We start from the raw sequence: 23319 nt of genomic DNA, 5'->3' as shown, positions 1-23319 counted from the left end.
AAAAGCTGGGTCTCCCTTGTCTTGGTGGAGTGCTCTAAATACCTGGCTTTGGAACCAGACTCCTCCTTTCTCTTCTTCTCTCTCCTCATGAGTCTTGAACCCCTCTCTGGATAACAGCGCAGCTTCAGCAGTGGAGGTGAGGTATGCCCTGCTGACAGCAGAGAGGGGGAGACACGCTTGGGAAGTGTATGTTTGTCTGAGGTGCTAATCTTAGTTTCTTGATTCCTGAGTGGCTTTAGCCTCCAAGCTGTTTATCAGAAGAATCAAGGGGAAAGGAGAAGTACTGCTGCCACATTTTAAAAGAAAGCTATAATGACAACATTTTATGGGAGCCTGAACCTATCTGCACATTAAATAAGCCAAGAAAATATCTACCAGATTTGGCTCTCCAGGAGACATGGCTAGTTTCTAAATTCCAGGCAGGCTCAGGTGAGAGAGGTAGAAGAAATAGGACTTAGGTAGAAACACTACATCAAAAAGCAAGATGCAAACCCCTTGTTCACCTAAGCTCGTTACACGCTGCCCTACTCAGCTCAGGGCCTAACCCGCCACTCTGTAAGACATGCTTAAAACGTGTTATGCAAAATCTGCCTCTTACTCAAATGGCAAATTCATAAAAAAATTGTGTTTCATTGTCAATACTTGCTGAGTGCTACTTTGTCTCGCAGAAGACTAAGATTGTTCTTGCACACCGTAGAACATGGATAATTTGTAAGCATCAACTAAAGCTACTACCCACTGCACATCTAATTCGGCCTGCCAAGTATAAAGCAAGGAAGCTGAACAATTATTGATGTTTATCACACTTTACTTAAGAATTCAAAAAGGCAGTGCTGGAACTGTACACCACAGTGTTTTACTCCCAACGTGGTTTAATTTCATTTCTACTAAAAACTGTGTACTGTACCAGCATTACTAGTGTTGCACTATTCAATAGGGAAATTTAAGTGCACATTTCAAGATAAACCGCACCACAATGCTTCTGGCACAATTTACAAGAAATATACAGATATTATGGATGTGCATCCTGTGGCTGATACTTCACTTTCCACAATGAAGATGTTTTTTCGCCTAGGTGGGATTTGCCTTGGGAAGAAATGAAGCACTGCATGAAGAGGTGATGTAATTGGGAAAGACCTTAGATTATAAAAGTGCTTACCCTCCTCTGCAGTTCTATATGGTCTCACACGGAGTGAAACTCAGCACTTTTTAGTGATGGCGTGGAATCAGCTCGCTGCAGTTATGCTTTGGTGTAAGTGTCAAATTATATGAGATGCCAAAAAGTTCCACATTTGTCATGGCTCTTTAGAGTTATCTATGAACAATTAGCTATGCCATACAAGTTAATATAAGTATTCTAGTAATTGCAGTTTCTGGAAAGTTAATTCTTTTTATTCCTCTTTTCGAAGAGACTGAATAACTTAATATTTTGTTTGTTTTTTTCACATTTTTGACAATTTAAATGCTCCTTATGGAAGAAGAGAGCTCACTTCCCTGCAGTAGGTATACCAAATACCATGTTTTTGCTGAGCCTGCTGTGAATCAAATTAAACTCTGTGTGCTGCATACTCTAAACTAGTAACCTTAATCTTCAAGTGGTCCTTCAATTCTTTTTGGCACTGAGGTTATAAAAGCACAGGACTACAAGTATTTTGCCCCTTTGCATGATGACGAATGTTAACCCTGGTACAGTCTGTGCCATGAAATGGCTGGATATTCATTTTCCTTCTAGAAAAGCATGTGGGCTTATTGCAGCAAATGTTGAAATACATTATTGAATAAAGCCACTCTGCTCTCTTCCCAGTTGTTACACTTTCACACTAGCACTGTCAAAACATACAAATGACTTATTAGAGCTAAAAATGACTCTCATAAATAAAAAGCGAACTAGAAAGACATGCGCGCTTCAGTGACCTGATCCAAAGACCTTGTAAGCCTTTCCATTGACTAGCATCCAGCACATAAAGAATAGCTCAAAACCTTTTAGTATTTCACTTGTCTCCGCTCTGTTGTCTGCCCTTTAAACCACTGGTAGGTGTCTTGCATTATACAGGATGCCACATCATAGTACGATAAAAGCACCATTTATACCAGTAATGCTGGTGAAATGAATAATAGCCATAGCAATAACTCAAAAGAGCCATGAAATTGTGGTAAAAAGTATACTTTTCCAGCTTAAAATAGAAAGATTTTTGAACAAGCATTTCTCCATAAAGCAGCCTACTCCTCTTCCCTTCTATACAGTCTCTTTAATGCACAGCACTTATTTCTAAATGGTTTTAAACCAAAGTACCTGGAAAGGGCCCTCAGATTCTTCCTGCAGGCCTAGACATAGTGAAACAAAAATGAAATCTCATCACTGTGTTAAGCACGGAGCTGGCTAGAATGTCACTCGCTCTGATCAAGTCAGTCCTGTTCATACATCACAAAGATCTGCAAACTCAAAGTGTGAGTCAGAACAATTTTACTGGTTACATCTGCTCTTGTTGAAGAAAAACAACATAAAATTGTATGAACCTCAATGGAGAAAGGGCCGTTTCTAAAATAACAAAGCCAAGCAGAGTCACAGTTGTGCTTGGATGTAAATAAGTTTGACTCAGAAGCCCTTGCCTGGAAAACTGTTACTGCTGAAGGAAAGAGAGTAGAAACTGGCACAATTTGTGTGATAATTTCTGGGTTTATGTGGATGCAACTGTAGGACGTATTTGGAAGAGACAGACAATTTGGCGCTATATGTTTCTCAAAATATGAATGGCAACAGGCAGAAGGCAGTCACATTTTATTTTTTTCTTGCTCCATGCTTGCCGCATGCACACAAGAGGAACAGTGCTGCCACTGGTTAGAAAAGCTGTTTTGCAGAGGAATGCTTTCCGATCTGCATGCCCTAGAGAAATCCTGCTTGTTAAAAGAACCGAATGTTGCTGGAAAATAAGTAAATTTCTTTCTTTGGGTTCAGTGCTGTTCATTTTAGCTAGGTCGGATGTGCAAGTGCCTTTCACTTGAGGAGGAGTCTGCCATAAATACCAGGTGGCAAGGCCCTTATGCTAAGAGAAGATCACAGTTTAAAACTGAGATGTTGCTATGCAATTTTCAGTATGAAATAACATGACAACTGTGAGCCTTCACTCTCTGTTTTCTCTCAGTCATTAGTAGTGTTAAAGTTAATAGTGTTAAAAATATTGCTTTGATACCACTGTGACTCCTAGCCTTCAGCTGAGGGTTCCTTGGGGCGTTCAGCTATGATGAAAAGCGTAATGCACTGTCTGTTACCAGCTGAATCAGTTTACTTCTGGCTGGCAGAGATCTGCCCCTAGGGTGCCCTGAGGTTGTGAAGTGCTCGCAGGAATCGCCCATATTTTTGTGAATCAGCCTGCTGAAATGCAAAGCGGGTTGGCTGCTTGAGCCTGCTGCTGCGGCGTTTGGCTCTTAGACCTTTGTGCCGGTTCTCAGCCCTTCTGTGACACAAGGAGACGCAGCTAGAGAGGCAGCCCGTGCTTCTCCGCAGGGAAACGCCTCGGGGGAACTCTGGGGTTTGCTGTATTTTTGCCTACCCACAAGGAAAGGTAGATAGAGGTTGCCGGGAAGTAAATGTCTTGACATCTGTTTGAACAATTAGAAAAAAACACTTGATGCTCCAAACACCTGAGTCCTTGAAAATAAGCAGGTTTATAGTCATGTTACTTTCTAGTGGGTCATGTGTCCCCTGATGGTCTAGATGGAGTTGTGGCCTGGTGGTAAAAAAGAAAGAAACAACAACCAGGAATGGTCTACAAATGTGGGAATTCAGAAGATTCTCTAGTCTCAGCCTTTTTCCCTTCCCCCTCCTTGTTCTGTCTCTTCTACTTTTTTTGACTCCTGCGTTATGTTTGTAATTACTTTCTTGGTACAAACACAGAAACTGATGATTTTAAAGCATACTGAGTGACTGTATCAACATTTCTTATACAATTGTTTATGCATATATAAGATTTCTGACAACCATTTGGCTTTCTACCATAGAAATGATGCCAAAATATACTGTTTTACACATGAGTAAGTCAGACATGAAAAAAACACTCTGATTTTGACATGGTCTGTCTTGAACAACTCTGTGTATCTCTGCAAGTTTGTACGAAAATTAACTGAAGAGATTTAGCTTCATAAGTACAACACAGTACTTCTCCTCCTCTTTCCAGCTCGTGAGGGGAGCCAGATCTGCTCCTTAAGGCTTTTTCTAGGAGAAGAGAAATGACTGGTTCTCCCACCTTCTGCTTTGCAACATTGAGACGTGCACAGGACCAAGCAAGAAATAAATGAAGAAAGTTTATAAACTTTATAAAGCTTTATGACACATGTGCATGCATTTATGCCATTGTACATATTATATGCAACATATTTATAATTACAGTTTTTATATATTTTTTAATAACTTAATATTGCAGGAAGCTTGAACTGTCCACTCTTTCCAAAGACCATGCTAGCCTCTCTTCTATCTGTCTCATATTGCAGGGCGATTTGGGTGGTAATAGACCAACGGAGGCACTCAGGTGTAGCTGTGGTATTAAGGCGAAGTCTAAACTGTGGGAGCTGGTAGCAGTTCCTAGTTCTCAGGCCCAGCTATGCGCCCTGGCTGTGTCCCAGCTGTATATTTGGGTGAGATCACTGTGTACACCCTTGTTTTTTCACACTTCAGAGACCTGTGGTGGTTTTGTGCTGGAAGCAGTCCTGGGTACCTGATCCAAAAAGCAGCTGCAGTGCTGTCGTCAAAGTTCCCCATCGGGGTGGCTGCAGAACTGAGACCCTGAAGCCTGGCACTCAGCTTGGACGTAGCTATTTGGAAATGCACAGAATAAACCACATTCTTCTCTGAGGCACTGGCACCTGATCGCCGGCTGAAGGAAGGGACGTTTGTTTCCATACGGCTGACTGTCTTCCACCCCTCTCCTGGACTTGCGCTCTTTGACCTGTCATATTTAGTTGTATTTCTTTACAGAAACCTCCTTAGTCAACTGGGTTCTGTGGCAGTAGTAAGTCATAACATGATTTGTTTAAGTTTTGTGTTTTAAAAGCCCCACTATTCCTTTCTGTGATATGACATTGTGTACTTTAAAATCACTGGTCTAATATATACATTTTACAGTATTCAGAACTGAACTGTGTCCAAAAACATACATTATTATTTAAACATACATACTGTCTATGAAATATAAAAAAGACAAGCTACAAGCATGTCCAAATCTCTTGATGTTTATGGTTTTTAAATATTGGCTCATTTCAATAACCAAAATAGTTGGCAAGTCAAAATTTAGCAATTATTTCAAGTTAGGCAAATGAAAACTACATATACTTTAATGTATTTACCCAACTAAAAATCTGGGTAAATATTCTGATTGTTAAAAGAACATTTGTAACATAAAAAATTATTGCACCACCAAACACAATTATTTTGTAACTAGCAACATTGATTATGCATTGACAATATATTTATTTTTTTACAGAAATATTGAAGTACTGCTATTAGTCTTCAGTAGTTCGTATTACTAGGAGCTCCAGAGCCGGTCGCCACAGACATACCCACGTGTGTATGTCGCTTCCTTGTGTTCCCACTGGGACTTGTCGCAGGAGACGGAGGTGGGGTATTGGCGCTGGCCGGGCTGGGCTCCTGCTGCGTTGGTCCCCAGGCGGAAACCCCCGCCTGCGCTCGGCTGTTGCTGGTCAGCAAAGGTTAGACCCTCTCCGCTGCCAGCAAGCCTGGGGTCCCCTTTCTGACCTCTGTTTTCTACATGTTAGAAAAGTTAAAGGATTATTTTACTTTACTTACCTCATTTCAAGTTGGTGTTCATTTAATGAATTCTGCTTTAGTTATACAACACTATAGGGTGTTTGCATTAACCATGCTACATAAAATATTATGGTGGATTAATAGCAGAGTGATTTCCCTGTGGAAAATAATTATGGTTCTGACCCTCCTGGATTCAGAATAAAATGCTGCAGGGATAAGAGAACTTATTATTGTTAACTCCCTAAAATCTACCAGACCACTGGAACTGAAAAATATCTTATGATGTGGTTTGGGTAAATTTTTCATTCAGCAAATTATCATGACACAGAGTTGAGAGATACATACATATTATCCTTTCCAAGTCTTCTTTAGCTTTTATGTCATTGAAGATATCTTTTTTTTTAACTAGATCAAACATTTAATTGTTTGATTTGTCTAAAATCTCATTGTAGAAGTCATTACTAAATCCATCAGGACCTGGAGCTGTGTTAGCATGATTTAAAATCCTTATAAAGTTCCCCTATATTTGCTAGCAGTTCTAATTATCACATTAAATGCATGGCAATGACAGAAAAAATGTAATTTATCAAAATGATTATGAATGGTTTTGAAAACTTGAAAACATTCTTTTTGAAAGCAGAAAAGTGCAGCTATTGAAAGAGCCTTTAAACTGCTTTTAATATATAGCTAAGAAGCCATTGAACCTCTTTTCGTTTGACTGTTGATTGCATTGTTGGAAAGAATTGCTTGTTTTCATTTTAAGGGACTAGCTAAGACAGTTTACTCACCTTAGCATCTCATAAGTTTGCTTCAGTATATATTGCTATATACCTACAATGATAAAAGGACATTAAAACAGGTAAGTCAGCTACTGAATTCGGAATAGGTCAGAATCAAGGTTCCTTGGTAATTGTAAAATATCATATGCATATGCATCATGGTAGTATTAAAAAGTAGACTCGTGTTATAAGTTGCATGTTCAGTGCTTGCTGAGTGGGCGTCTTTTTTAGAGTTCTTTATATCCCCTTGCCTCATGGATGACCTCAGACCTGACACACCTCATAAAACCCAATCCTTACAATGAATACAGAATTATTAATTTTTGCCTGGAGTTTTCTGTGACATTCATTGCTGTAATACAAAAGTTTCATAAATGAATTAATTTCTTATTGCAACAGTTCTGTGAGTGAAGTCGGCTTTGTCTTTATTCAGGGGAACTGGAATTTCAGCCGCTAGGGATGCAGTGATTTTGAGAGTTTTGATGAAGAGATGCGACAGGCCAATTTTTCAAAGTGCTCGGTAAGGCTCATTTAAAATTTTCCAGTGGATTTTTCCCATTCGATTTCTTTTTAGCAATATTGATTGAAACTAAACTTTGCCCTGGGAAAAAAAAGGACGAATGTTCTGATATTGTTCCAGGATAGTCTGATTCAATTTTTAATTTTGCAAAGATTTTGTTTCTTTGTATTTTTTTTAAATTATATTCAAGTTGTTTCAAAATATCAGCATTGTAGTAAAGTGATTTGATTTTTACAGTTTAAGTAACAGAAAACAGTTAAGTAACAAAGCAAAAGATATCCACATTTTAATTGTTTCATGGGAATTTCTATTCTTTTCCTTCTGTACAATTTCACTCCTTGCCCAGCTTTAACACTTTTCATTAGACAGCTTCAATACATTCTTCCTCTCTCAATAGCAGTCCGTTTTGCAGTCCCCTTATCATTCAGTACACATTTTCCAGCTTCTGTTGCAACTAAGAGAAGAGCCATCTAAGTGATTGTCTCATTCCCTACCTAAGTCCAATTAATTCCTGGATTATCGTCTCTCTCTGCATTGAGTGGGGCAGACTTTCTGAAAAGGCTGTTACGTTGAACATGTCGTTAAAGACAATCATAAAGCACACGCACAGTGGCAGAGGCAGTGTGCCTCCAAGCTAGGTTACCGGGGCAACCTTCATTCTGACACTTCCTAAATTTGGGTGCCTAACTGTGCAGCCATACTGTTCTTTTATATGATTGTATTGTAGAAAACCAAACCAAACAAACCCCCGTAAATCCATTGGTTTTCCCTTTTTTAACTTCTATCTCAATGGCTGCTTGTTGAACTAGTTTGAATGCCATCAGGCTCCCTGATGTGGTCCTCACCCGCCTGAGTTCATATAGTAACTGGAAGCAGTAGGAGCCTGTTACCTTTTATGTGAATGAACCCCTAGCAGGCAAGAAATGGATTCCTTACTCAAAGGTTTTGCAGCTAATTCTTTGACAGAAACAAAACCAGCAAGTTTGAGATTTTGGGATCACCTGCAGATGCTAGTGCAGATTATGCCCAAGGGCTTGTAGGCTCCCCTGTCCCTGTCTCCTTTGGCCTACACCAGTTTTGCTCCCACGTGCCTCTTCCTTCTTTCTTGAGATCCTGCTCTTTTTCCTTCGAACAGTTTCTGCACCTATTCATTGCACCTGTCACACTCCTGCTTCCTTCCAAGTTCTTGCTCTGACCCACCTTTTACTCCTTCCTATCCCCTGTGTCTTACCTCCAACCTTCCTAGCTCTTGTCTTTGTCCTCCTGCTGTGCTCCTACCCCTTCTTTCACTTCCCTCTAGTTTGGATCTCCATGCCCTTGACATTCAAGTGAAACCATTTCCCTTTTCTCCTCCATACTACATGGGCTTCAGTAGCAAAGACAATGAAAGCACAGGAGAGACGATCTAGCTTACCTGACATGCACAAAGATGTTTCTACTGGGCAGGTATGAACTGAGATAAGTCTATGGTGACATTTGGCTATGTTCCCATAGGGATGGTAGAATCACTGGTGCCAAGGTGATCCTCCCACCAAATTCTGATTCTGCTTCTAAAGCATAAAAGGACTGAATCTTTGTATGGTATGGCTGTGAGATTTTTTATAGTGGTTATACAGCATATTTCCTCTAACTTTGTTCTTGGAAATGGCTGAATTGTTTTGGCTGAAAATTTCCCAGAAGAAAAAGCAATAACAACAACAACAGCAACAACAAACCCTGGCTGATCACAGCCTCAGCTCAATTCTCATCATGGAAAACTTTAGTTTGAATGGTTGAAATTTTGCATAATTATCAGCAACCCAAGACAGACTCTTATAATACTGAAAGTATGGGGCAACATCATTACCAGATTTCAATTTAGTGTGGAGTGTGTATCATTCTTTTAATATATGTCCTTAATTTTTATATACTTCTCAAGTTGTTTAAGTTTGTGTTGGGAAGACTTAGGCTGAGAAAGTAATTCATACAGGCAACCTTTTTATTAATGTATGCAATTGTATTTTTCAATTTGAATATTTTTGCCACATCTCTGAGGTCTTGGAATCAGTGCATCCCTTATCATACGCATTAGTTACAACAGAGAAAAACTATCACTGTAGGAGCATAGTCTGTCTACACTTAATAAATGAAGACAAGTGTATTTCAGCACTTCAAATTTATTACTTTGTTGCCACAAACAGGCTAGAAAAATGAGATGTCACAAAAGCAAAGATTATTTGAGCACAAATCCCAATATTTAGAGTTGCTGAGAAAAGAGAGAGAATAACACATTTAGAAGGTGCAAATTTGCTCTATGCTATTATCATCAAAACTGCTGAATTATGAAATTAACTATAGAAAAATTCATTTATACATAAATATCTTGCATTATGTCAGAATGAGCGGGTTTTATTATTATTTATCTCGTTTTGAAGCTCTTACTTCTTCTACTTACTCTTACTCATTTTTGCCTGAGAGAAAAAGTTGTTTCCTTAGTACATTGGACAGTTTGGGTGGGTTTCCAGAATCTAAAACGGTCTCCTTGCTAGGAAGCCATCTGGCACTTGCCCTTAATCATTTGCCCAATCCATATTGCCCAAATGAGCAACAACGACCAAGATTTTCAGTTAGCTTTCTCAAATTAGCTTCCTAAATAAAAGCAACCTGCTTTCAGAGGATTTGCAGGCATCTTTAAGAATTCTTTGTATGTATTCAAGAATCTGACTTGAAGCATTTACTTTTTTAAGTGTTGACCTTGTAACCTGGAATGTAAAAATGGAATGTCTGAATTTCCAACATGCAATGTTTGGATAAATTGAGAGTTTCCTACATCCCTACTAATTAGAGTTTTCCTTTTAAACTGGCAGTTACTGGTATAAATAGGATTGAAATTTTGGCAATAAGAATATGGATTTGTCAACTTCAGCTCCCAGGAGTTAGCTTTGTACTACTTTAAAATACTCATTTTTAGACCTAACTGTCTTGGTATGAAACTACCACTCAGGCAAACACAACATAGAATAGAAGTTGAAAAATGTACATGTTAGGTAATATTTTTGTCAACATATACCAGTGCTTTCAGAGTACTACTGATGTAATTAATATCTAGCCACAGGTAAAATAAGGACCAAATTTTAATCTAGAATCCACTGAGTTATTACTTATCCTTATTTCATGCTATGCATAAAGCCCAGGTAAAGGTACATGAGATCTGGAAACCAAGCACCCCTCTTGACTGGAACAGGAGATAAGGTAAACTGAGAATTCAGTCATCTTTAGAAAACCTTCCTCTCACAAAAATGTTTATACCATAGTAAGAATGACAGTTACAATAATTAAGTCCCTCCCTACTCAGACACCCCCTGGTAAGGCAGAATGCAGTTTTATTATACGGTGGGACACAAAAATAGCCAGCTAAAAAAAAAAAAAAAACCCTAAATCCCTATATCCCATCGGTTCCATATGGGACCCTATCCCATAAGGTTTTACTTTGAAAATAGGAAGTAGGCCACACAGAGGTCATTTTTGCAGTTAAAATATTATGGCAAAAAAAATGTAAAGTGATACTTTGAAAGAAAATCAAAACTCTTTCCTAATTCTGGTAGACTGAGCAAGGACAGATTTGATTTTAAATATTTTACTTTACACTAAAAATTGAATGCATCTACTTAAGCATGTAATGCCTCCCTAGCTTTAGCGTCATGGGATTTTGAGTTTGGGAGAAGACTGCCCTATTTATGGGCCATAGGAGAGAGAGCAGAACAGCCTATCTCAGATTATTCATCGTATTTGCATGTGGAACGTGCACTTAGTGTTTATTCTCTCTGCGAGTAAGAATGTCTGAACAAGCAAGACTACAGCCTGTACATACTGCGGCTCCATTTTTAGGGCTCCCACACAATGGTTGATTTCTCAGAGAAAATCACAGCTTTCCCCAAATGCTGTGCCTGCTCTAATTAGGAACTGTGAGGCTTGGGATGAGGGCAGGCAGAGCTTCGAGAAACCTCGTGGGCTGCCTCAAACCTGTTCCTGCCTCAGTTGTTGCCATGGAGCTGTGGAGGGTTTGACAATTCAGGGCGATTGCTGGGTCTCATGTTCGCTCCGCACTTGCCTGTTGTTTTTCAGAGAGGCTCTGGCTAACATTTGCCGAGGCGGATTTCTCTCCACAAACTTAGCATTCCGTACTAAAGCCTTCAACTATGCCTTGAAATTTAAGGAAGGGATGCTTTGTAGACACTTGCGGACTGCTAAACCTGGTCAGGAAAGTCCATCACCCCCTGGAGCCTGGAAAATCCATCATTTCTCAAGGAACAAGTACATTATTAGACAAGATTTAGGTGTAAATTAGGTTTACTTTTTTCTATCAGTCAAGGTAAAGATTAAAACATGGTTTTGCAATGCTAAAAATAGTGACCAAAATGTTCCACAAGATGCATCCAGGCAGGTCTAGGTGATATTTAGCAATCCATAGCTGATTACACCTCTCAGCTAGACCATGAGTCTGGCTACGTAGCCGTGGTGCGGGAAGGGTCTCAAGAGCTCCTCTCCTCTCCCTACTCTATCTGCACCACACATTTTGGTTATCTCTGATTTCCTTCCTGGACCTGGACCATCTCCTCCTGTCTGTCTGCTCTTTGTAAGTGCTCATGACTGGACACTAGGATATTGCGTGGTAAAACAAGAAATCATCTTCTTCCTACTTTTCTAGTTATGGCACTGTGAGGGAACAGTGAACAGGAACATTTGTTAAAATGTGTTGTGAGAAACAATGACTTTTCAGTTATTTTATGAGAGTCATAACATTGAATTTTGGATAAAACCCAGGCATAACACAACAGAATGTGCATTTGGGAACAGGGCTCTTAGACTGAGTAACCCCCCGTCGTATGCCTCCTCACAGACCAGTTGGTAACGGGTCGGTGCCAAGCACCCGCTGCTCTTCCCTGCCGTTGGCGCGTCGCTGTACGCCTCTGCTAACAGATGTCGTGGAGGAGAGGGGGAGTTTGTGGAAGACTCCCTGCTCCAGAGTTATTCATCAGTAAACCTAGCACCTCTGTCAGCAAAACGTGCAGAAACTCTAGAGTGCTCTGCCAGTGCCCTGCTGTGTCTGAAGTCAAATTAGGATGGTGTCCCTTATGTTGGTCCCTGCCTGCACGCAAGGCTGACAGCCTCCCTGAATTCACCTGAAACTGAGAGCAGGGATTTCTGATGTTTAGTCACTGTGGTGTAACTCCACTGCAGTGCCTTCAGGGAGACCTAAAAAGGGGATAAATGGGTATATTCTGTTGGGCAAAATTCTTGTCTTTTGCCCTGAAGGTGTCAGAAATGTAAATGTCAGAGTGTAAACATTTGCCAGAGGTTTCCTCTGAGCATGATTTTCTGCAGTTCTCCTGACGCTGATTCTCGCTCATGCAGTTCCTCAAGTACCAGTAATCAGGGGAAGTGTCTCTAGCAATTACGCTGTATAGTCCTGATCACAAACTCTCTAGCTAACAAACTGATAGCACTATTTGGACTTGATAAAAGCACCTGTAGCAGGTGGAGGCCTACGCTAGCTAGTTAACCTCTCCTGGCAGACACCTTACATAGCAAGTTAATATATGATATATTTTTTCCAGTTTTATTATGTGTTCCACTGACTTGAATGGGATTTTTGTGTTTAGGCATATACTTGTTGTTGGTAGGATTTACAGCGTAACATGACTGGCCTGTGAATGCCTTTTGAGATGATCTGAAGCTAATCAAGATGTTCAAATGCCCTTGCTTCTTGCTCTGCGAGTGCTATGGAAAGTACAGTGTGCTTCACATTCTTTGTCGAAAGGCTCTTTGCTGGAGAGAGAGACTCGGAGAGAATTGATTCTCTTGGGAAGAGATGAAATGGGTTCTGTTCACTCTGAAGCAGAAAATTCATTCTGTCCTAAAACCTAAGGATACTCTCATATATGGGAAGAAAAGACTTCCAAACTGTGCTGCAGGTACCATTACTGGTACTGAAGCAGCTTCAGTGGTGCTGCCCCAGCCTAGGGATGAGAGTTGCCACTATGAGTTGTCCTACCTGCTACAAACCTACCTCTGTGGCTGGTGTTGGTATGTATTCCTGCCGCTAATGCCAGTGGGTTGTACCCTTCCTGATAAAGGCCTTTGAATTCCTCATCTTGGATATTGCTAGAGAGAGAAAATGTAGGGATAAGTACATCGGATGAAAATTTAAGTTGGTCTCTATGTCACTGTAACATGGCTTTTCAATAGGGTCAGGTTCCCGAGGAAGGGGTTCAGATTCCAGGGCTTACTGCTAGAGCTGGGAGGAGGAGACAGAAAGCGCATCCTCCGGTTTGCCCACTTTCTGCTAGTACTTCAGGTAGACAGCTCTTTTTCTGGAAGTAAAGCAGAAATAGAAGTAGCTTGAATGAACCACCTTTTAGAGAAAAGAGTGTGCTAATGAAACATTTATACGCCACCAGTGCAAAAGTCTGGAATTAAAAATTGAAAGGCCTATTCATATTACAATTTGCTTTCAGGATTGGCACTAATTGGCAATGCTGTTGGCAGTCTCAACAGGGAGGGCAAGAACTAAATAAGCATGGAGACTTATTCATCCAAAGAAGTGGTTCTTCCAGGTCAGGCCTGATGCACGTTTACGATGCAGAGGAGGAAGCAGTGCACTGCTGTTGCCAGTAGCGGAACTGTATTATTTGGAGCAGGCTGCATTTGCCAGAGCTGTCAGTCTCTCTAGTGATTTTCTCAGGTGCTAACCCCACTCTAACAGTATGTTTGAAAAGCTGCTCTTTGCAAATGTGGACTTTTGCATAAATACATAGAATCAAAGTGTTAGAAGAATATTCTAAGCAGTACAGGAAAAGAACGTGACAGAACTCGGCCTAAGTCTGGAAGGGCAGTGATCTGAAGGCAAGTAATGTTATAAAACTGATGCAGTAACTATTATAAAAACTTCGCTTTTTGCATTTGACCCACTAAAGCTATAAAATGGGACTGTAGTTTGCCCTGTTAAAATCCTTGTTATGCCTCTTTCAGTTTCTCCCTGACAGTTGCAAACTCTTTCTTTCTGACTTTCCTCTGGTTCATTCAATACAGTGCTGCTGAGTTCACTTTCTTTGCCTGTTATTTTTACCATATATCTACTTACTTCTTTGAATCCCTTCACTGAGGCCCCTGCTTGTATTATATCTTGGGAAAGACCCTGGTCCTTACCTTAACAGCACAACAACAAAACCAACACGTATCTGCCTATGTGTCTTTTCATGCCATCTTTCTTATATATTGCTATAATGTACTGACCGTTCTACTATGCTTCTTTATGCTTTTGGCCACAGTGTCCCCTATGTATGGTGTCCTTGTCCCAGACTTGTCAATAAATCTGTTGACCAATCATTCTTCCAGTCCTTCTAAGACCACATAGTTTGCAAGCATTTGCCAAGAATTAATTTAGTCAATCAAGAGGTTTTGAGATGCATCTTATTTCTTTTCTTGTATTTTGTTTTGCAATTAGCTGACATGAAAGGATAGTAGAGTATGTGGTGAGCAGCTGTACAAAAGTTTAGGACTACTTTCCTTGATCGTAAATTATGTGAGGATTGTCTTGTGCTCTCTCTTTGTGCAGGGCTGACCACAGCTGGTGGGGAGGAGGTAGGATCCCCTTGGATGAAAGGGGAGGAAGGGGAACCTTGCCTGTAGTGTGGAGGCAGAAGAGGAAAAGGGCAGCAGCGGTGGCAGAGCAGCTTGCTGCAGCTGCGAGCGGCGGAGTGGCTGGCTGCCGTGTGTGCTGGGGAGCACAGGAAAGGAAAGGTGAGCAGCGCTTGCGGAGGATGGGGGATGCTGCTTGTAAATAGGCAGGTGGAAAAAGCATGTGAATGCCCCAAACCTGAATCTGGCTCCTGTAGTAGCTGAGGCTGGACCACCCTGAGCTACACAGTTCTCCCCCCTCCTCTTCACCAAATGAATCTCATGTACCTGACAAGAGCTGCTCAAAACTTATTAAATATGGCCATCTTCTTTAAAATGTTTTCAAAATAAGGAGCTAGCACAGAGGAAGCGATTAGCTTCTCAAGTCCCACCAGATATTTTGGTTTTGCCACAAAGTACATCATCGATTTGTGACAGTGAAACATAAGCAGGAGAATTTTTCCCAGGACAAAAAACAATGTAAACTTCTATCTTCACTGAGTGTTTTCAGCTTTGCCTCCCGTCTTATGACGACTGGCAGCACAGCACCCCGCTTCTGTTTGTGGAAGAAAACGTTAGCGCAGCCTGGGATCCGGCAGCCCACAGGCCAGGGCCGAACAACACTGTCGCTTGTCTTCGGTAGCGCTGGGGTGATATTATAAATCTTGAGTACCTTCTCGGATTTCAGTCCTTGGCATAAATTAGAGCAGTTCAGTGACTATTTAATATATGCCTTGCTGCCCCCAGATTACAGGGACTGCTCCGGCAGCCGATAATAGCTGAAGCCTCGAAGCACTTCGGCTAAGCTCTATTTTTTCCGAGTCTCATCTCATGCAGTAAGGGAAAGGAGAGGGAGTGACAGAGATCTGCAGTGTTGCTTTTCACCACCTGGCAATTTTCTTACACACTGTGACTTCCCAGGTAGGAAATGAAGCCGGTTATTCTGCTATGAGACTGACACTAAAGGAGAGGCAGAATCTGGCTGGCTGGAGGCTCAGCTTTAAAATCTGAGGACTCAGGAGTTACGAGTAAGTCCGGGTTGCAGAGGTGCAAGAGCTGGTGTGCAGAGCCTGGGGTACTGAAGGGCAACTCTTTTGTCTTTTGTTAGTTAAAACTAAGAAAAAAGACAGTTAGGTTTGGAGTGGTATGTAATGCATTTAGTCAATATTAGATTTTTCTGTTTCCTGCTTATATCTCATATTTTCTTCTCAGTAAGTGTGGGTGCAGGAAAATTCCTGGGCCAAATTCTGTCCCAAGTGACTATTTTAACCCTCCTCCCCGACAAATTAACTTCAAGGCAGTTTAAGGGCCTGATCTAAGTGGTGGCAAGACATGGAGGACTATGAGCACTGTCACCACCTACCACCCCGTTTTAAATACCTTCATCAAAGCAGAGAAGGACTAAGACTTGGAGAATTTTACAGAGCTGTTTTTCCTTCCACCATCAATCTAATAACCCGTAAAGCCGCTCCGGACCTCGGAGACGAAGGCGGGGCCAGGGGGATCTGCAAAGGTGCCGGACTCGGCGGACACCCGCCTGCTCCGGCGGCTCCCACTCGCCGGGGCGGCCCCGCGTGGGCACCGCCGCGGCGGCGGCCGCCGCCGCGGCGCTGCCCACGCGGAGCCGCCCCGAGCGCCCCCCGGTCACCTGCCGCCGCCCCGCCCCCGCCGCCGCCCATTGGCTGGGCGCGCTGCCCGTCGCGGCGCCGGCGCCGCCCCCCGAGGCGCCGCCCCGCCGCCCGCCGGCCGCTGAGCGCGGCGCCCGGCCCGGCAGCGCTGCCGCGGCGCGGTGCGGCTCGGAGCCCCCCGGCCATGGCCGAGAAAGTTTCGGCGTCGCCCGAGCGGCCGCGGGGCGCCGGCTGCGTCGGCTCCTCCTGCTCCGGCTCCTCGTCCGGCTCGGAAACTCTCTCCGAGGAGGGCACCGGCGGCGCGGCGGCGGCGGCGGCGGCCCCCGGCGGGGCGGCAGCGGCGCGGCGGCGCGGCGAGGAGCGCGCGGCCCCCGCCGGGGGGGAAGCGGACGACGCCTCGCAGGAGGAGCGGGACGAGGAGGTGCGGCGGGCCGCGGGGGCGACGGGGCTGTGAGGCGAAACTCCGCAGCGCCAGGCGTGAGCGGCGGGCGAGCCCCGCGCTGCCCCGGCGCGCTCGGGGGGGCTCAGGGCAGGCTGCGGGTTGCGGAGCAGCTGTGCGGGCGATGCACCCATGCGTGCGCTGTCCCCCCCGTGATCTCGCTGTAGTACCTTTAACAGCGTTCGTAGCAGAACCACGTTACGGTAAAATCGCCCTTTTGTGTCTGAAGCTGCGTCTGTATTTGCAGCGTGGTTCGCACTTTGTAAAGGTGTTTCCTCGCTGCGACTCCCAGACCAGTTGTTGGGTCCGACTGCTGCCTGACATCGCCCCTCTGCGTGGTCTGTCGTGTGTCTCAGCTCTGTGGCTGACGCCTGCCTTTTTTGTGGGCAACTTCTTAATTTCCTCCTAGGTGATGTTTCTTTATTCTGCTCCTTTATGTAGCTGGTCGGGCAAGAGTTTTGGAAGACCCTAGCGTTTTAAAGGGATGTCTGTGGAGCCCTGGCTGAAGTTATTTCCACTAGTTAAGCTGTGGTTTTCAGGAATGTTTCCCTCCAGAGCAATGGCTTATTTGTATAGCTGCTGTTTTCTCCTCCTTCCCTGGTGCCTCTTCTGTTGCATTGATACAACTGTAGGACAGCGTGGTGAATTGGATCTAAAAATAACTATCCCTTTTTTTTCTTTAAATACTCGAAATGGATTAATTTCCTGGTGTGTTTCAACTGCACGATCTCACAAAGGCTGAGGTGGAGTTACCCTGGGTGCATTTAGGATAGTAGCAAAATAAGTGACACTATGTCCACATCTTTTTTTATTTTATTTTTTTCAAAGACATGCAGACTTGCTTTATTCTCTGAACTGAGTAGGAGCTCTGTAGCTGCTGTTAGCGTGCTGCTCACCTTGGGGTAATATAGCTCGCTTCTCAGCGGGTCTTGTACGCGTGGGCTTGGGGCTGTTTTTACCACAAGCGTGTGGTGTCCAGTTGGTTTGCAGCTCAGCTGGTGAGCCTGCAGAATGCTGTGTGGAAATACACAGAGGCCGTCTGTTCAGTTAGCTCACCTCACAGTTGCTGGCAGACCAGCTACCTTCCAGTCAAGCCTGGTTATTTCTGTGTGTGCTTTGGAGATGAATTACAGACAACTTCTGAGCTGAAAGTATAGGGAAGATAAGCCCCAAAAGAAGTCGGCATCTAATTCTGCTAAAAGCCAGTAGAACTTGGCATTTCTAGATGGGTAAATTCATACCTCCTCTGCTATAAGTAACGCCAGAACAGTCAACATAAACTAATTTTAATGTAGTGGGAAAGATTACTTGGTGTATATAACTGCCGTCTTCTCTGTTCTTTATTACCTCTGCTAGATTGCTTCATTACCTGAAACCAAGCTTTTTTGTCTTTACCTTCTGTGATACGGTTTTGCCAGTCTTCCCATTTTGGGGTAGTCAATGCTTGCAGCTGAATTCCTACCTAACGGAAGAGCCACCTGACAAATCACCCTGTGGAATCATCCTTTTTTGTGCAAGGACCCAGAAATGCATTAGAGGATGGAAATAAACTAATGTATGCCAATGTAAAACTGAAATAACAGCTGTGACTTGTGTATTGAAAGCTGTAAGGGTGGTGGTGAAGGATGAGAGTAAGGTTCAAGACAAATGCAGTGATGATTCAGACACTTCTGTACGTGCTACCTGCCAAAAGCATAGCACCGAGGGAAGTGCTTGACGGTACCATTTTCACACTGACATCCTACTAACTAATGTCAAATAATGAAAGCTTGCATGTTCTCTCCAGCTTTATGAATTATTCTAGTTTTATGGATCACCAGCACTTTATTCTGCTCTTCCAGGTTTCATTTCCCCTCTTGCCCTGTATTTGTTCCTGTTTCCAACTTGGCAGAATTGAATCTGTTGTCGCTGCCGTTTAGTATCCTTCAGACGGCAGTCGTCGTGGTCCTGTTACCTCTGCTGTTGCTACTTTAGCTGTCAGTAGACTGTGTGTAAATTCTTTAGAGCCATGACATAAGAATTATTTTCAAACTAAATCTATAAATGAATAGTTAGGAAATAGTACATATGGGGGGAAATGCACATTACTTCTTGTGTTATTCCCAGTAGACCTCTTCATTCCCCTTTGACGTTGTATATAACATACTTGAGAACTCTGATCTTGTCTCTTCCTAGACCTCTTCTTTAGACTAAACAACCCCTGTGCCTTTAATCTTCCCCTATAGAATGTGTTTCCAGACATCTGATCATGCTCATTGCTGTCTTGTGGACTCTTTCCAGCTGGTCACATCTGTCTTAAAGCGTGACATCAAAAAACAGGATGCTCTACTCAAGTTTAGGCCTTGCCAGAGCTGACTAGAACAGAAGGATTACTTCAGATGTCTCTCAAGCGATGTTATTGTTTATACAGCCCAAACTGCTCTGTTGCAGTTTGTGGTCCATTATAATGTTTAGGTCCTTTGCTGAAGAACGATGTGAATGTTTATATTCTACCAAAATGAATGGTTCAGCTCCCCAGCTCAATGGGGGAAACTTGATGCTGTCGCTTACAGTATGACTGCTTCTTCACAGTCCAGAAATTAAATAGTAAATTGGAAGACTGATAATTAGTCTTACGAGTATCATGTCTGAAAGAGTCAATTCCTGGAGGGGAATGGGGAAAGGAATGGCAGGGTGGGAAGAGAGAGAATATCATTCTTTCCCCCCCCGTCATTATTTCATGCTGCTGTTCCATAAACTTTAAATTAAAAAAAAAAAAAAGTTTGTGAGATAACTAAAGAAGCAGTCTTTCCTCTCTTATGTCATGTATGCAAGAACAAATGGTAGCTCGTAAGATGTTCACCATCAGCTATTAAGGATTTTTAATATCTTAGATGCATGAAAATGAAACTTGATTATAACCTGATGTGAGAAGACTTTCTGCAGCATTGGTGCCTTGAAATGCTGTGACTAGCAAACACCTGAAACTCAGTGTTGTAATAGTATGTTAATGAAGTAATGCAATGTATTTGCTTGTGCTCTTGTGAGGTGAGTGGTGAAAGTGTGCTGACAGAAGCAGGTAGGAGTAGGATTGCATGGTGAAGGACACCAAAGGCAAACACTGCATAGAGAAGGGCTAATACATCCTAATACAGCATGGGTGTTTAATTTTACTGGACTTTTCTCTGCTCTGCTTCCTACAAGAAGAGCTGTAGAGAGTCTTTTCCAGACCGAAGTGTGGAGGCAAGGCTGGGGAACAGCATGAGTGTGGCTGCTGCTTCTGTTTGAAGTCAATACAGACTGGGATTACAGGGAAAGGGGTAAATTCGAAAAACTCATGATTTTCCCCATATTCTTTTCTACTGCATTTCTATCCTCCATATACTAGTCTGTCTTCTGGCAAAAAAATTACTGGGAACAGGGAGCTTGTTTTATTACATTTATTGAAACAAAGGGTTCCCAATGTCATTGGCTGCCTAGATTTCTCTCATTAAAAATGTCTTATGGTCTTTCACTCAAGTATGGTAAATGTTCTTTGTAGATGGAGGCTTCCAAATCTTAGTCTATGTTTTACAGAGCAGGTAAGAGCTCACTTGGGTTCATCATGTTTCTTAAAAAGAAGAGACAAAGGCAAGCTACAGATTCCTTGTCTACGTCAGTTATCTCAAGGATCTGTGCGGGAAGGTGAGATTGTGTCCCTCGGAGCTGTCTGTCTTTTCCATCTCTGTCAGCTGATCTGCTGACGGATTATCTTTCTGCGAACCTCGTCACAGTAACTGGGAGTGTGCTTTGCTTACCAGAGCTCAGTAAGTGCTCTGGGAGCGTCAGTAGCCTTTCGGAGAGGGGTAATACTTGGTGATACAGCACAGCTGTCTTAGCCTGAAATGGTTCCAAAAACTTCTGAACCTGCCAGTATCTCCCAAATTAACATAGTGAGTCCTCTTCATTATTTTAGATGGCTTTTTTTTTTTCTTTTCTTTTAACCTAGGGAAATATGTGGTATTTTGTTCTCAAATAATTGTAATGCATGCTCTGAAACTGAAACATTTGGTATTGAAGTGGCTATCAAGAGTTGATAGAGTTGGTCCTACATTGAAAAGACAGGTTTTTCTCATGAGAAATGTCCACTGATCTTTGGAGTTGATATGCTACATTTTCCCCCCATCTCTACTTAATGTCTCTTCTATTAAAAAGATCCGTCACAGTGCAGCATGAGAACTACAAAAGCTTTATCTGTTGCTGCTTACTGTTCACCTGCATCTGCCTTCTTGCTGTTTATATTGCAGTCTGTTGTGACTTCAGGAGAGCTGTATGGAGGGAATTAATTACCGGGAAATGAAGATCCTGTCATGAAAGTATTCATGGCAAGGTGAAGGGGGTGACAAAGAGAACGCTGCCCTAAAAACTATTCTCTCACACATTTATCCTTAAGCATATGTCCACTGGAGAGCTGTAGCATCTCTAGCCTCACAGATTGCCTGCCAGTTCTTCACCCGATAAAACTGTAGTTTATTTGGGGGAGGGGGAAATCAAAATGCTTTGGGATAAAGTGACAAGTGTGTGATGTGATGACAATGTTTACATGTGCATCTGTAGGTAATGAAGATGGTGGTGCTTCTGTCAAAATGTCACTATGACCAAACTAGTTTTTCTTGCCCCCCCCCCCCCCGCAAGCTTTTCCTGCCAGAGTACTAGCCGTGGGACATGCTTAGACAATGTGGGAGATACCACAGATAGATTTTTTTTTTTTTCCTTTTAATTGTTTCAGACTTTCTTGTCTCTGACAGTGATGGATCGTTCCCTCTTGTAGTGCACCCTGAATGCTGCAGCTACCTAAAGATGAATTGCCTAATTGTTAGTGCGATCCTTAGATCATGCTAAGGAGTAAATGCTGTCGTGCGATGTGTACTTCTGTGTGTTAGAACGATTGCAGTGGGATTAACTAAACGCTCGTCTAGCCTAGTGCAGCCACGAAATTGTTCTTGTCATGTGAGCCAGAGAAACACCACTTTCTTTATTTTTTAGTTATATTTGTGATATTACTTACAAAGTTAAACACCTTGCCCTTTAAGTCTGTAGGGCTGACTCAACAATCATTTAAACACTTTATGATTTGCTTTCAGCACCCAAAACTGTATGTTTCCCTCCTACTTTAAACTTTGTGTGTGCTGGGTAGAGCTGCAAGGTGTGTGCTGATGTGCACCATTAATTGTCCCAGAAGCACCCTGGCATGGGGAGAGACTCATGGTTGTGGGCTTTATCAAATGTTGCTGTGTGCTCTTGCCTGAGGTTTTAGGCTATCTATACTAATGTTTGCAGCTCTTTGGAGCTTGTTTTCAAGACATTTAGTGGGTGTAAGTAAGGCAATAACTGCAGCATCTCTCTTCTCACTTAAGTGGGAGCTGAAGAAACAGATTCATGTGTTGAGTTGCATTTCTGTTTTCATGTGCCAGAACTACTTAGATACTTAACGTCTTCCTGGAAAGAAGTGGGTGAAGAAATGATAATTCCAGTCTTCAGAACAAAATTTGAATGCGTTCATAAAAAGTGATTGAACGGGCATTTTGTGCCCTTTAAAGTTTACAACCAAGAAGAAATAGTCCTGAGATGAGTCTTTAGGATCCCTTAGTATTTGTATGTTCAACTGTGAAAGAAAATGTGTTGAAGAAAATGTGAACAGAGAACATGTGAAGAAACATGTTCTCTGAAAAGCTGCAGCTCATCACAAGGAGGACAGCGTCAGTCCTGCGTGATCTTTGCTACCTTTGCTTTGGCAGCTTTTTGGCTAGATGTAAACCAGCTTTGAACTGAATGTCAGTAAATAGAATAAAGTGGTGCTGTGCTTGTGTTATGAAGATGCCCCATACGATGGGGCCACATTGCTAGCAGTAACATAGCTTGTATAAAATTGGGTTTGAACAAAGAGATAAGAGTCCTAAGTTTAGGGCTGGTGCTCCTCCCTGAGGTATAAAATGAGTGCTGTAAACTGCAGTGTAAATAACATACTCAGGCTAGCAATCTGAGGAACTAGAGAGCCTTTTACTGTGGCAATCTATGTAATGGGGTACCTTTTCCCTTGTCTTTGCACACTGTGAACTGTTTCCCGCCCCCCCCCCCCCCAAAAAAAAAAAAGCACAACTGCAGCCTTGCACATTGCCATGCTGAAGCATTAACGCATATTGATTTACTTGATGTCTGATCTTGCTATTTGGGTTATGCAGCACTGTCAAAAAATCTGAAGTGCAGAATTCAGGGGCTTATGAAAACAGATGTAATGAATCTGGGAAAATTAGGAATACAGACTCCTAGAAGACTCTTAAAGCTTCCTCAGAATAGAGTTGCTCTCACACCAGGGTGAAGGTTTTCCATTACGCCCAATGCAGTGAAGCAGATGCCTGTTGTTAAGAGCTTGGGTGAGGCAGGCTCTGCCCATTTGCCCGTTTTTACTGCTGGGTTGGGAATGGCCTGTTGAGCCTCTGATTTGAGTTCAGTCTTTTTAATAGCTTGATAAGTGGAAGAGGGAAGGATGAAGAGCAAATACCATTTTTTATTTC

The 23319-nt window shown here is 42.5% G+C and overlaps 1 protein-coding gene across 3 annotated transcripts in view; it reads left to right on the top strand.

Moving 5' to 3' along the window:
* Window positions 1–16446: 16446 nt before the first annotated feature.
* Window positions 16447–23319, top strand: part of LOC112987026 (microtubule-associated serine/threonine-protein kinase 4) — a 290231-nt gene continuing 283358 nt past the window's right edge. For all 3 annotated transcript variants that reach the window (XM_026106671.2, XM_026106668.2, XM_064502327.1), the window contains exon 1: window positions 16447–16768. In XM_026106671.2, coding sequence (XP_025962456.2) covers window positions 16532–16768 — 237 coding nt within the window. In that variant the 5' untranslated portion in view covers window positions 16447–16531. The remainder of the gene's footprint in view (window positions 16769–23319) is intronic.

The sequence above is a fragment of the Dromaius novaehollandiae genome, chromosome Z (genome assembly GCF_036370855.1).
Source record: "Dromaius novaehollandiae isolate bDroNov1 chromosome Z, bDroNov1.hap1, whole genome shotgun sequence".
Classification (NCBI taxonomy): Eukaryota; Metazoa; Chordata; class Aves; order Casuariiformes; family Dromaiidae; genus Dromaius; species Dromaius novaehollandiae.
This window is presented reverse-complemented; position numbering and strand designations above follow the sequence as displayed.